Source organism: Mustela nivalis (genome assembly GCF_964662115.1).
Source record: "Mustela nivalis genome assembly, chromosome: 13".
Lineage (NCBI taxonomy): Eukaryota > Metazoa > Chordata > Mammalia > Carnivora > Mustelidae > Mustela > Mustela nivalis.
The window spans coordinates 30,731,619-30,744,896 of record NC_139032.1 but is presented as its reverse complement, the minus strand read 5'-3'; the positions used below and the strand labels follow the sequence as shown (position 1 = coordinate 30,744,896).

General features: G+C 48.7%; 2 protein-coding genes and 1 long non-coding RNA gene across 7 annotated transcripts in view; 2 read left to right on the top strand and 1 right to left on the bottom strand.

The window, feature by feature from the left end:
- The window catches only part of CDC14B (cell division cycle 14B), a 107,920-nt gene extending 103,317 nt beyond the window's left edge, over positions 1-4,603 (top strand). For 2 of the 4 annotated variants that reach the window (XM_082697255.1, XM_082697243.1), the window contains 2 exons: positions 1,342-1,405; positions 2,398-2,482. In XM_082697255.1, the coding sequence (XP_082553381.1) occupies positions 1,342-1,360 (19 nt within the window). In that variant the 3' untranslated portion in view covers positions 1,361-1,405; positions 2,398-2,482. Of the gene's footprint in view, positions 1-1,341; positions 1,406-2,397 lie in introns of all 4 variants that reach the window. The other 2 variants (XM_082697260.1, XM_082697244.1) reach the window with 2 other exon arrangements.
- Positions 1-13,278, top strand: part of LOC309847296 — a 202,222-nt gene that overhangs the window by 122,545 nt on the left and 66,399 nt on the right. The window lies entirely within an intron of this gene.
- The window catches only part of HABP4 (hyaluronan binding protein 4), a 42,463-nt gene continuing 35,572 nt past the window's right edge, over positions 6,388-13,278 (bottom strand). For both annotated transcript variants that reach the window (XM_082697273.1, XM_082697272.1), the window contains exons 6-8: positions 12,030-12,201; positions 9,244-9,429; positions 6,388-7,784 (exon numbers count right to left, since the gene is read on the bottom strand). In XM_082697273.1, the coding sequence (XP_082553399.1) occupies positions 7,728-7,784; positions 9,244-9,429; positions 12,030-12,201 (415 nt within the window). In that variant the 3' untranslated portion in view covers positions 6,388-7,727. The remainder of the gene's footprint in view (positions 7,785-9,243; positions 9,430-12,029; positions 12,202-13,278) is intronic.

Here is a 13,278-nt window from a genome sequence, read left to right as displayed (position 1 = left end):
TCCTGCTGACCAGTCAGAGCTCCGGTGATAATCAAGGGTCAAACTGCACAAAGTATGGAAGTGCTGTGAAGGGGGCTGGCTTGGCTCTTGTAAGATTCGCGGTAAAACCCCAAGTCCCATCTTCCAGGGCCGTGCAGTGTGGTGATGAGCCCCGGAGACCCTATTCCTTTAGATTCTTGCTCTGTTGTTGGCAACACTAGTGACCTGCTAAACCCCTTCTGTTAAGTAAAATGGGAAGAAAAGCAGTTCCTATCTTCATCAGGATGAGAATTAAATGAGATAATCTATGCAAAGCAAAACAGTACTGGCACAAAGCTTTCAATAAATTAATTTTTTTCATACATTTAAGGTGATTTTCTTTAGATACTTAGGTAACGAAAGACTGAATTTGAGCGCTCCATAGCTGGTATTTTTGGTGCCTTATCACAGGTCGTAGTGCCAAGCACCGAGCGTCCCACCCGTTGATTGTTTCTTTCCCATCCCCCACATGTCTGAGTGTGGTGCTGGGGCTTGGGAAGGCGGGCGGTCAGGGGTGGAGTTCCCCATGAACATGACGTGGAGCACCCCACGTCAGCAGTCCGTCTCCCCATTGTTGCCCACGGGGGTTGCCAGCAGCACTAGTGCAGGGCCCTGTACACGTTGTCTGTGGGTTCTTCCTGGGTGGTGGTGCTTATTTCCTTAGAATAAATTCTGACCAAAGGCATTTCTACTGGGTCAAGAATGTGCAGTGATTTAAAGCTTTCGTGTACATTCTGTCAGAAAGCAGCTTGGTATAATTGTTCAGAGCGTAAATTCTGGACCCAGGCTGGGTGCAAACCTTTGCTTTGGTTGTATGAGGATAAATGAGTTGGCATTTGTTAATTAGAACAAGTGCCTGGCACATACCAAGAGCCATATATATATTGTGTTTTTTAAAAAAGAACAAATGGCTCTCCCAAAGATCTGGGGCAGTGGAGAGACCCCTCTATTCCCTCCTTTAGCAGCAGCTGGCAGGGCCCTGCTGAGGTCACTAAGGAAAGAGCAGGACACTGGCCTCAGTGCTGTAGGTCACCGGTCACCATTACTCCCCGCTCTTTCGGGTCCAAACTTTAACTGCCCCTTTACTGGGATTCGGGGCCTTTTGTCTTCCAAGTGGTTGGCACAGTGTGTACCTATCACAGCCTCACTACTTTTCTCACTTCTTTTAGCAGGGGGGAACACATGGACTCCAGGCAAACCCTTCTGCGGGCTACCCCAGACACCTCTTGCCTCTTCACTGGGGGTGCTGGCCCAGCCCATATAGGAATGCAGAGCCTCCCCTGCAGCCTGGCCTTGTCTAACTGTGTCTCATCTCTTTGCTAGCAAGTCTGCATGGCTTTGACATGCTCCTGGATGACAGGTGCTCCATCCACACCGAAATGCCCAGGTAAGGAGGCCTCTCACCTGACAGGACCGGACCCCACATCCGCTGGCCATCACCAGGGACCGGCCCATGCCCCTGGGATTCTGACACTGGCCCTGTGTCCTATTTTTAAACAGGGAGAGGCTTTCAGTGGGAAAAGAGTGGAGGAGGTAGTATGGTTTGTGCATTCTTTTAATTGGAGAAAGACAATGGTTTCTTCTCATGGGTGTGTTTCTTCATGTAAAACAAGATGACTTTATAGGCGGGACACTTCTTGCGTAGGACTCTCCAGAGAATGCAGTCAGTCTGGCATCCCCACCCACAAAATGCCAGTCATAGTCCCAGCCACTATGTAAGCCAGACACCCCCGCACATTTTCAGCCATCTTCAGGAAGCGGTGCTCCCCTCCTTCCCCCCCGCCGCCCCAGTCAGGAACAGCTTCCCTGGGCAGTGTCATGGAAACAGGAATGGCTGCTCTTAGGACCTTTTAGAAGTGAATGTTGTCGCCCTGTTCTGCTCTGGCCCAAGCCCCAGTGGGCAAAAGAAGGGGCTGGAGGAAAGGTTTCACTTGGTGAGAAAGTGCCAGGGTGCTCAGTCCTCAGGAATGGGGTTCATGAGGATTTGTGAGACTGGGGGGGCCTTGAGACCGTGAGTGAACTGCCTTCCTGCCTGGCCCTGGCTTATCCCGTCGTGTGGCCGCCACTGAGAGGTTGTCTCCCCATTCCTGAGAGCAAGGGGACTGTTGTGACCAAGCTGGATGCCTCACAGGAGCAGTGCAGGCAGGCCAGTGGCTGGCAGGCTCTTAGGACAGGACAGAGCAGGGACCCCTTGATCAGGGTGGTTCTGCTCTGGCCAAGCCCAGTTTGCCTTGCAGTGAACCAAAGAGTTGAGGGCATGCGCTGGGGAGTCTCTCCTCTAGCTGGCGTATTAAACTAGCCCTTGCCACACCCATTGACCCCCGTAAGACAGGTTCTGGTGTCATAAATACAGTTCTGTCCATCTCCTCCCTTTTCCAGTGATAGTTGGCTGTCTCGAGCTGTAAACTTTCTAGACCGGCTTTTAATCTGGCTTGGGATCCGTGAGGACTAGAGCCCCCAAGAGGCTCTCTCCTGGACAGCACAGTGCTCACCAGCGGAAATTCTCTCCAGGTGCGGTTTAAGCCTGTTCCTTCAAGCACGTCCCTCAGCCTTGGCAAGAGAGTGTGTGTCCTCTTCCTCCACAGGGCCTCAAGGTTTCAGGCCGAGGCTAGATCTGGGCCTACCAGTACGTAACCTGGAAAGGTGCCTGGGATGGGAAGGGACCAGGCTGACGCCCCTGTGGGGCCAGGTCAATCCCAAGCCCCCAGTAAATAGTGTTTCTTGGAACTTTCTTACATCAGGGGCCCCAGTGACTTACCTGCTGGAAGCCGGTCTGTCCCCCCCAAGAAAAATTACCACAGAATTTTTGAGTTCATATATAGGCCTCGTATGGCCTCCCTGGCTGGGCACCCTCTGGCTCCAGGAGTGCTGCTCGTACAGGTGCACCAGTCCTTCCAAGGTCCCACCCCGGGCATCTATAGATCCTTGCTGGAAGTCCCCGAGGGGGTGGTGGGTGTGGGGGTATCTTTCCACCCTGTTCACAGGTCCTGGCCGCCACTTCCCTCACTAGGCTGAGTGGCCTCCACGTTTCTGCTCCTTCCCTTCTACCCAGCCTGCTTTCCCTCTTCCTGAAGGCTGCTCCTGCAGCCCGCTCACTCCCAGCTCTCTTTGCCACACCTCGCAGTACATGGGGGCTGACCACTTTGCATTGCTGACAACATAGGCCTTACCTCAGGTACTTGAGTTTTCCTGCCGGTGGCCCGGATGCTGCCAGCGTCTAGACAGGATAAGTGCAGACCAGGGCCACTGACGCAGTTGTGTAGGTGTGTCATTGGTGGGGGCGAGCTCCCCCCGGGTTGGGCAGCACACACTTGGGGGCTGTTCTCGAGGAAGGTTCTTACCTCACTGAGAGTGTTAGAGAATCATGGGAGCTCTGGAGAGACTTATGTGCACCTTGACACCACTCCAGTCTCACATGACCGGCATTCCCACTTCCAGATGACTTTGTGCTCCCAAGTCGGCCCTCTGAAATGGGGCCACGTTTTTGCAAAGTCACAAGGCTTAGAAGGCATTGTGGCTTGGCTGGGGAAATTCCAGCATCACCCTGAGTCACAGGAAACCCTGTGGCCGAGGGAAAGGCTTTCTGGAGCACTGGGAGATGGGCAGAAGCAGCCTGAGCCCATCAGAGGTCTCAGGAGCCATTGGGCCCTTTAGGTTCCATGAGGCCCCTGGGAGAGCCAAGCTTCTGTTCATTTCCTCCAGTGCCTCACTGGTGACCTTGAACCTAATCTTGTGGCCTTTCAAATCTTGCCATCTTCACCTGAGCAAGAGAACTGATAAAGCGTTCCTGGAACCCTTCTAATCCCATCGTGTTTTCAGGAGAATGTCAAGCGGGACTCACTTAGGCCACTGTGCGCAGTCGTGTTGCCCGCTCTGGCTCATGCCTCGCCCTGGGGGAGGGGCTGAACACGGCCTCAAACAGCACATGCTGGGGCTGCATTGGTCTCCTGCCGAGGAACCTGTCCTCTGGCCTGTCCCTGTCCTTCTCCTACCAGCTTTACCCTAGAGACTAGTTACTGAAGTGGAAATTTCAGGAGTGTGGAAGGAACACTAGGCTTGAGGAGTGAATCCTGTTTCTGCCTCATCTCATCTCATGCTTGCCCAGGCAGTTGTTAGGAACTGAGAAGACACACGTGCTTCCCCTGTTCCCTGCCTGGGAAATACGAGACAACTGTAAGACCGCACACAGCAGCTGCTCAGGCACCCTGTTTCCTTAGGGGGGCTCTGCAACAGGGCGGGAGGGGGATCCTGCGGATGTATAAAACTCCCAGGCACAAAGCCTTAATGTTGGCGTGACCCTTGGGACTAAGTCAGGGTAGTGGCTCATTTCTGAGGGAGGGGAGGCTGTGATTGGCAGAGGCACATGGACAGACTCCTGGGAAAATCTGTTTCTTAGGTGGTGCTTATAAGGAAGTTTTGAGCTTTTATCCATAGTATTTTACAATAAAGACCTTTTTCCCTAAGATTTTAGTTTTAAGTAATCGCCAAACCCAACATGGGTCTCAAATTCACAACCTCAAGATCAAGTCACACACTATACTGACTGAGCCAGCCAGGTGCCCCCACAATAAAGATGTTTTTAAAATACCTTTTTTTCCTTCCTCATTCCCTTTACCACATAAATACAGACCCCTCTGGGATGGAACCAGGTGAAGCCGCACACACGTGGGCCATGTCGCGAGCAGTGGTGCCGGCCGCCAAAGGGCCCGATTCCAGGCCAGTGCTGGACGATCCAGAGAGAAGGGCGGATCCATGGTGGTTGTTTCCACAGACCATACCCTCGTAGAGGCTGAGGGAGAGATGGGGGCAGTGAAAGGAAATGGGCAGATCGTCTCTCACGGTCTTATCCAGCTGGGTAACGCCATGTTGAGGGGGAGGGCAACCCCGCCTGCTGTTGGCAGCATGGCTCTTTCCTGAACAGCTCAGGAGAGGTCAGTTCCTGTTTTTGAGGGCTAATCTTTCCCTGCTTCTGAGACCCAGGTCCAAAAGCTCCATAGGACTTTCCAACACCACAGGGTATGGTTCCGGAAGAAACACAATGGCCTGGAGGAACTAGTGGAGAGAGAGAAGTCCTGAACTAGTGACCCCCTTGCGGCCTCCTGGGCTCCGGAGGGGCCTGCGTCACATGGAATGAAAACAAATGCTTATCAGCACCAGGCTGAAAATCTACTGCTTCTTTAACCATCCAGTGCATGATTTTAACCTTCCTAAGGCAATTCCCAGCCCGGCAGCCTCTAGTGAGTCTGCCTCCTCCCCCAGACCTTGTCAGAGCACCACCTTGGGTTTTCACCCCATCAAGGCTGGGTACCGGACCCCCTCCCTTCAAGGGTCACATCACTGTGAAGCTCTCCCAGCTCCAGGCCCTGGGCCTACTCCCCCAGCCCATCTTCAGCTGCTGTCTGGCTGCCTGGGATCCAACTGTGAGCTCCTTCAAGTTGGGCTTGGGGCTGGCACACCTGACTCTGGAGTTCAAACATACTTGACCCCTGCCTTCCAAGAGTCTTGGAGCCTGACTTTCCTTTTGTGGGGTTAACTTGCTGGGTTGTTACTAGCTAGAAACATGACCTGCCTCATGATATGTCTACACCCGAGCACCTCAAAGGAGAGTTGTAGGGGAACTTTGACCAGGAAGGCCTTCCCTTGTTTATATGTCTGAACACAGCCCTGCCTACCTTTTATTTTTCCCTGCAGTGTTAGGGATTTCCCCTGCTCTTTGCTTCTGCCCACTCCTCTGGGGCACTTTGGACAACCACATGACTAAAACCCGCCATCCACCTGCCCCACTGAGCAGTCTTCTACAGGCTCAGAAACTGTACCCTGTCCCCAAAACTATTTCCAACTACAGGACCCAAGACTGCTCCCTGGTAGGGAATGTCAGTATGCCTGGGAAGGATGCGGTGTTTGCAAATACAGTATTAAATCTAGTACTACAGGCTTTTCAGGCATTATTTATAACACGAGAATTTTCTTGAAAGGGATCTCCGTTTTGCCAATCTTCAAAGCCAAGGCAGGCAGGATGACTTCATGTGACGGCATTAAGCCTGCCAAGGAATGGCATAGCCTCACGCTGTCCCAGCTGATCACTGTAGCTAAAGCTGACATTCACTCTCCAGAGACTTGACTTAGATCAGGGCAGTCCCACTTGTGTCCTTCCCATGGCAAGGGAATAAAACAGTTAATAGATCTTAGTACTCAGATATTAATTTAATAATGAAACCAAGAGTAGTCATTCACCCACAGCAAAGGTCCTTAACCAGTCATCACATGGTTGGGGCAGGAGGTTCAGCCGATTCCTTCTACTGGGTCTTTTTCCACATTCTTTTCTCTTGACCTGGGAGTGACCAAAAGGATTCAGCTTTCTATACACAGTTAGGAGGGAATACCAACCTTTATTTACACTTGGGTTCAAGTTCAGAGCCATCTTAAACAGCATAGCAAAGCGAGGGGAAAGCACAGATCCTGGGACCAGGTTCAGATTCCAACACAAGCATGTTAACTGGTGACAACAGGCAAATGTTATCTTGGGTGTCTGCGGTACAAGGGGAGAGCATCACCCCAGCTGCCCACAGCTGTTAGAGCTGCCTCAGCCCCAGTTCCCACCCCAGGCGCACGGCCAAGTGTGGCTCCTGCAGGGCTTGCTCTGCTGGGCAGGGCAGGACTTTGGGAGTGGCTGAAACTCAGAGGTGGCCCCTAACCCCAAACATTCACCACAGGCAAGAAATAGGAACTCCAACTGGTGTAAGGGCTGAGTGAGAAAAACCGCACATGGTGTTCAATAAATACTAGTTATTTACAAGTCTTGCTGGGACAAGGACTGAGGGCATCTGTACATGGGCACTGTATTCAGATACTAGTTTTGAGGGAGAAAAGGGTATGGTGTTAAGTTGCAATACTCTTTTGCCTGCACCCCTTTCACTTGATTGATGGGTTAAATAACGTGATTTTAAAAATCATATGCTTAATACTCATCCTAAAAACCACCCGAACCCTAAATATGCACATTTATACTAAGCATGTGTGTATGTGTGTGTACATACACACGGAAACCACGAGGTAGTTAAATCACCATTAAAAAAAACAATACTTTTCCTAATTCTCTGTCATAGAGTGGTGGCCAGTGGCTATATATACACTAGCTGCTTAATATTATTAAATGAAAACCAGAACTCAAAAAATACCAGGAGAGTGTAACATTTACAAGTAACCAGTAAATACAGTTGTATTTTAATTCCTCCGTCTCTGAAAAGTAGGCTGTGACTGCTTTAAGTTAATAGTCCAAATTATGCATATTTCCTCTAATACTAAAGAACACAGCCTTCCAATTCTGTACAATTTACGAAGTAGTCTCAGCAGATTCTGTTTTACATCTTTACTCTCCCTGTTTTTGTGGAGGATTCAATACAATCTCTATATATACATTTTAAACACTGTTTCTGAACTTCATTTGGAATTCCTTAAATAAAAAAATAATCACCATTCTCCACCTTCTTGAGAAAGTGCCGGATTAACCCCCCGACTGGAACTGCTGCTCTGGGTCTGGAGAAATCCCTATCCCACAGCCCCCAGGCCAAAAAAGCGCAACAAATTCACACTACACGGGAAAAAGCAACATCTATTGTTCTTAGAGTCTGACTCTCTTCCCCACAGCAAGAAAAGTCTCTCATAGGTACACCAATGCTGTTTTAGGTTGCTAGGGAAATAGGGCTCTCTCAAGCCAGAGCAGGAAAGTCCTCAGGGTCATCTGGGTTGGGAGCAACATCTTGTGTCTAAAAAAAAAAAAAGAAAAGTTTTGAACTCAACAGTCATTTTACCCATTCCCACTTGGGCACATCCCTCTAGAAATACAGGCCCACTCTCATCCAGGGAAGGCGCTAATGGGGGATATGGGCCAAACACTGGGGAGAGGCAGGCCCCCAGTACAAAGAGGAGACACAGAGTGGGGGACACAGAAGGGTGCCTCTCCCTTCTCAGAATTACTCCTCTCCCCACTACAAGATGGCCAGCAGTGCCCGCCTTCCTCCCTTTCTCCCACAAACCCTTACTGAGTGACCCTGAGTATCATACTCAGTGATACTCAGTGTCCCTGAGTATCAGGCACTTCCCTCATCTAATAAACATGATATAGAATGTTTACTACTTGGAGATACAAGGTTGATTAGAGACAGTTCCTGGCTGCCCTGGGTCCCCCTGAGGTCAGGGGAGAAGCCCTGAGGAAATCACAGTGTGGTAACTTCAGCCAAGTGGCCAGTGAACAGACCCCAGGAGGGGCTCCCACTGCAGTCTGGTGGCAGAGTGTACACCATGGTCAGGTAGGGGCTTCTAGAAGAGAAGGTTCTTCCAGAGGTAAGCCTCAGTGAAGGAGCAAAGAGAATACAGATCTCCAAACAGAGTACCTTGACAGTGAAAGGTGGGGGTCTGGGGGCAGGTCTGAGCTGGAAGAGCACATGTTCAGAAATGTTTATGAAGTGCCTAATACACACTCAAAAGTGTGCGAGGCACAGGGGAAACCAATAGTGAGCAAAAGCACACATGGTTTCTGTCATCCACTGTAGAGACAGCAGACACTGATCAATAATCACACCCCTGAGGATAGAGTTAAAAATGAAGATAATGCTTCAAAGAAAAATAAAATTGTTTGCTCAAGGACTCTGACCTGGTCTGGAAGGACATGTGCCCAGAGAAGACTCCTGTGAGGGGGCAAGGTCAGAGGGTCTATGACTCTAGGTGAGCAAGCAAAGGGATAAGAGAAGGACTATCAGGTACAAAGGCCCTGTGGGGTCAGGAACATGCTTGTCTGAAGAACTAGAGGTAGAGGTGTTGGCTGAGAAGCAGGGAAGAATGGTCTGAGGTGAGATGACGAACCTGGGGAGGTCACAAGGAGGCCCTGAAGCCTTACAGAAGGTCCTGTCTGCCCTGAAAGCACCATACAATCAGATCATAGTAAGTAACCATCAGGTGATCTGACTGGTTCCCAAGCCTTTGTCTTTCTCTGTTCATGGCAGTGGTTCTCCCTGGTGACCGTGGAGGCTGGGGCTACTGAATGGTCTGTACCAACAATGTCCATACTGTTACAATCATTGTTCCAAATGCCTCGATGTCAGACCCACACCAGACAGAGGGATGGACAGCAGACCCTGATGGCCCTCCCAGCTGCACAGCCCAGGGCATCCTCATCCTCTCACTACCTGTAAAAGACCATTCAGGACCGAGAACACAAACACTCACCACCACCTCTGCTCTGGGTCCATAGTTCTCTGCCCTTCTGATCCTTCCCCGGCCTCCCCGTGTGCCACCTCTGGCTCCACGCCCAGGACGAGGGAGGTTACCGAAATTAATCTCCAGCTGGGATGTGATGTCATTGGCTGCTTTCCGGAAAACGTGGGCATCATCTTCATAGTCATCCTTTACCATCTGAAACAGTCACAGCATCTCAGCATCACATGCACACACGTCTCCATGGACACTCACTCAGCTTAGTGTCCCAGAGCCATGCTTCCTGGGAGCTGAAATGGCATCACGGTGGGACAGTGCCTGCTGCCCCCACCATGTGTCGTCAGCATTGGACTCCAGGGCAAGGCAGAGGTAGGGACTCTGGTGCTCTGGTTCCAGCAAGGGGGGATCTGCCCGTTCCCCAGCCACGTGTTCTCATATGCACAGTCTTCATCCAAACATCTTTGAAGTCACTATTAATTCAAGTGGGACCAAGTTTCTATCGGTTTGGCAGGTTAAGATGTAAGATCTGACGTGCCTAACAGCAATCGATACGAATGGTCTGTACCTAAATGTATTTTGGCTAAGATTTTTAAAAGTTTTAATTTCTGTCTTATTTGTTCACAAATTCTACTTTGATAAATAAGGAAATATCACCTTCCTAGAATAGAACTTGATGGAAAAACTCCTTTCAATGTGGGTGCTGACTGTACAAATACCATATGTTAAGAACTGCATGATTTACAATAAACAGTTCTGACTCAAAATATAGGGAACTAGTAAAACAACAGAGTACGGTTATTGGAGGATCACCACTGATGCGGCAGAAGGAACTCAAGCTGCTTTTTAAGAACGATTATCAGTCAAAATACTTTGAGAAATGACATTTTAAGAGGTCAAATAAATTCTGCGTCTTGTTAAAGGAAACTCCATTAAATGTATCTTGTTCCAAATTTGATTTGGCATCAATTCCTAGTACGAGATAAAACAAACCTCTCCCTTTTGAGTAAAATATAAATCTACAGGAAATATGCCGAAAGTCCTAGATGAGAAATCTCCAAAGTGCTATAATGCTAAACATGCCTACAACTCGTCCAGGAAATGGAATCAAGCTTCCCTGAACTTATCAAGCAAGCCCTTCTGGCCACATGTTCATTACAGGTTTCATGTTTAACACTCGGATTGCCTTCAAAGTTGCGCCTTAGGTAAATGGACTGTTGAAGCTAAAACGGTGAAAGAAAGAACAATTCAGGAGCACTGGCACTCTGGTAAAAAAGGCAAACACAGAAAAACAGCAAGAGGCAAATTAACCGCCCAGCACGTGCTGTAGAAAACTGCGGGCTCTGGGGGAGGCTCTGGGGGTACCTCGTTGGGATGCTGAGCAAAGGCCCTACTCAGTTCACAGGCTGCTGCTGGTCTGGACTTGGCAAACAGGAGAGACCACTGCAGTGCTCCATTTCTTAGGGTCCCCAGCACAAAGTAAATGCGTGACCCCACGACTGGGCTTTTGTCACTTTCAGAGCACTTCCTGGCTCAGTGCCCTAAGATTACCAAGGACCAAAGACGTGCTTTCCTGAGGCCAGGCTGCATGAGTCAGCTAACCCAGGTGCTTCAGCTAACCCAGGTGCTTCAGATGCTCCAGACCCCTCTTTGGAGGCACAGCGGGTGAATCTGGTGTGGATACAGGACAAACAGCTTCAGTTTTCACCTGACCTGTCAACTACCCATTTCACATCCCATCCTGACAGCACATTTGTTTGAGGCAAAGCTTTATTTACGATGCCACAGAACAAAAAAGAACAAAAGTGAATTGGAAAAGAGCCAACCCAGCTAGCTGGACTTGCAGCAATGAATGCTGCAGGGGACCCTTACGTTCAGGAACATAAATGGAATGTGACTAAATGACACAGTGACCATCCAAACAATCTATGCAGAAGATCTTTCCAAAGCTTAGGCTCCAAAAAAGGGCTAACACGAACTGAGAAATGAGGCCCTCAAAAGAGGGAAGAACACCGTGAGCTGTGAGCGATCCTGACCGCGCCGCCTGGTCTCGGGGGCTTCTCCCTGGAGTCTCAGCAGTCAGGCCCACAGGGTGGAGCTGCTGCAATGCACAGAGCACAGAACTGCAGCTGGTTTCAGAGGATCAATCACTCCCAATTAAATGCTCTTATGCAGAGTTTGAGCTGAAACTACTCTATCATGAAATACAGGAGTTATCCCTTGACATGGCATTGTTCATGAAACACTGTACCTCTCTTTTGAGACAAAAATGAAATGCCATTAACACACAGTATTTGCACAGTCAAAGCACAGTTCTGGGTTGAGCAGAAAATGCACTGTCACGGCAACTGCTTTGTATGAAGTGTCAAAAGGTCAGGTTTCTACTCTTTTTACAAACAATACAGATAAGAGATACAGATAAAATTAGGCATATATTGTATCTGATTACTCCTAGGTAGAAATTAAAATGCCAACTGCTGGGACAGCTGAGTGGCTCAGTGGGTTGGGCCACTGTCTTCGGCTCAGGTTGTGATCCTAGGGTCCTGGGATTGAGTCCCGCATGGGGCTCCTTGCTCAGCGGGGAGCCTGCTTCTCTCCTGCCTCTGTCTGCCACTCTGCCTGCTTGTGCACGCACGCGCGTTCTCTCTCACTCTCTCTGACAAATAAATAAAACCTTAAAAAAAAAAAAAAGAATGCCAAATACTAATGTCCCATTTTCACCCTAGGAGTGGAAAGGGTCATTTGGTTTCTAGAAAGGTAATCTAGACGATTACCTCTAGAGGAGAAAATGTCATGCTTACATCATCTCTATACTTGGACTTGTGTATCACCACTGCTTTGGAAGGGACAGTAGACTCAGGTTTCCGGATGTTAAACTCAGGCTTTGGTCTTGTCTGTTCTTGAAGGTTTTTCCACTCATCAAGGGTCATCTCTTGAACTTGAGTTTCCTCTTCTAACTCCAACTCAGGAACTCTATTAAGAAGCAGAAGTTTTTGATGGCTCTCAAAACGTCTTTTCTCAAAGACAAAGTTGTTACTATTAGTTTAGCATACCTTCATGATCCCGCATCTCAAATTTACATAAGGTAAGACAATCTCTGAACCATATAGCTTCCTTATTTTAATCATTTTATGCTATCACTGTCAACTGAAGGTAATTCTTGTTTTCTTTCTTTCTTAATAATCTCGATGCCAATGTGGGGCTCCCACTCACACGTCTGAGATCAGGAGCCACATGTCCCACCAACTTTGCCAGCCAGGCACCCCTCACTTCCTGTTTCAAAACTGTCTTTGAAAAATGGGAACATCACCATCCCATTAACATTACACTTCACCTCCCTGCAGTCCCTTCCCAGATGGCATTACACACAAAATGAGGTAACTGCAAAAGAAAAGGGAGGAGCTGTTATGTTAAAACAAATAGAGGCAACCATGAAAAGAGTTTTAAAACAGTGGGTTTCAAATACATAGTATAGTTTTGTAAATACCCTCTTCAGATTCATGAAATTTTAAAAGAAAACAGAAGACAGATTGATAGATCAATGGACTAGAATTCAGAGCCCAGAAGTAAATTCTCACGTTTACGATAAACTGATTTTTTTCAAGCAGGTGCCAAAGATAATTCAAAGGAGAAACAGTAGTCTTTTCAACAAATGATGCTGAGAAAACAGGATATCCACACGCAAGAGGAAGTCGGACCCCTACTTCATACATTTACATAAATATAAGAGTTAGACATATACACCCCTTAGAAGATAACACAGGCATAAATATCCATGGCCTCAGTTAGATTAGGCAGTGGTGACACCAGAAGTATATGCAACAAAAGAGAAAGTGGATTAACTGGACATCACCAAAACTTCGGAAAACTTTTGTGCTGCAAAGGACACCATTAAGAAAGTGAAAAGGAGGGCGCCTGGGTGGCTCAGTGGGTTAAGCCGCTGCCTTTGGCTCAGGTCATGATCTCAGAGTCCTGGGATCGAGTCCCGCATCGGGCTCTCTGCTCAGCAGAGAGCCTGCTTCCCTCTCTCTCTCTCTGCCTGCCTCTCCA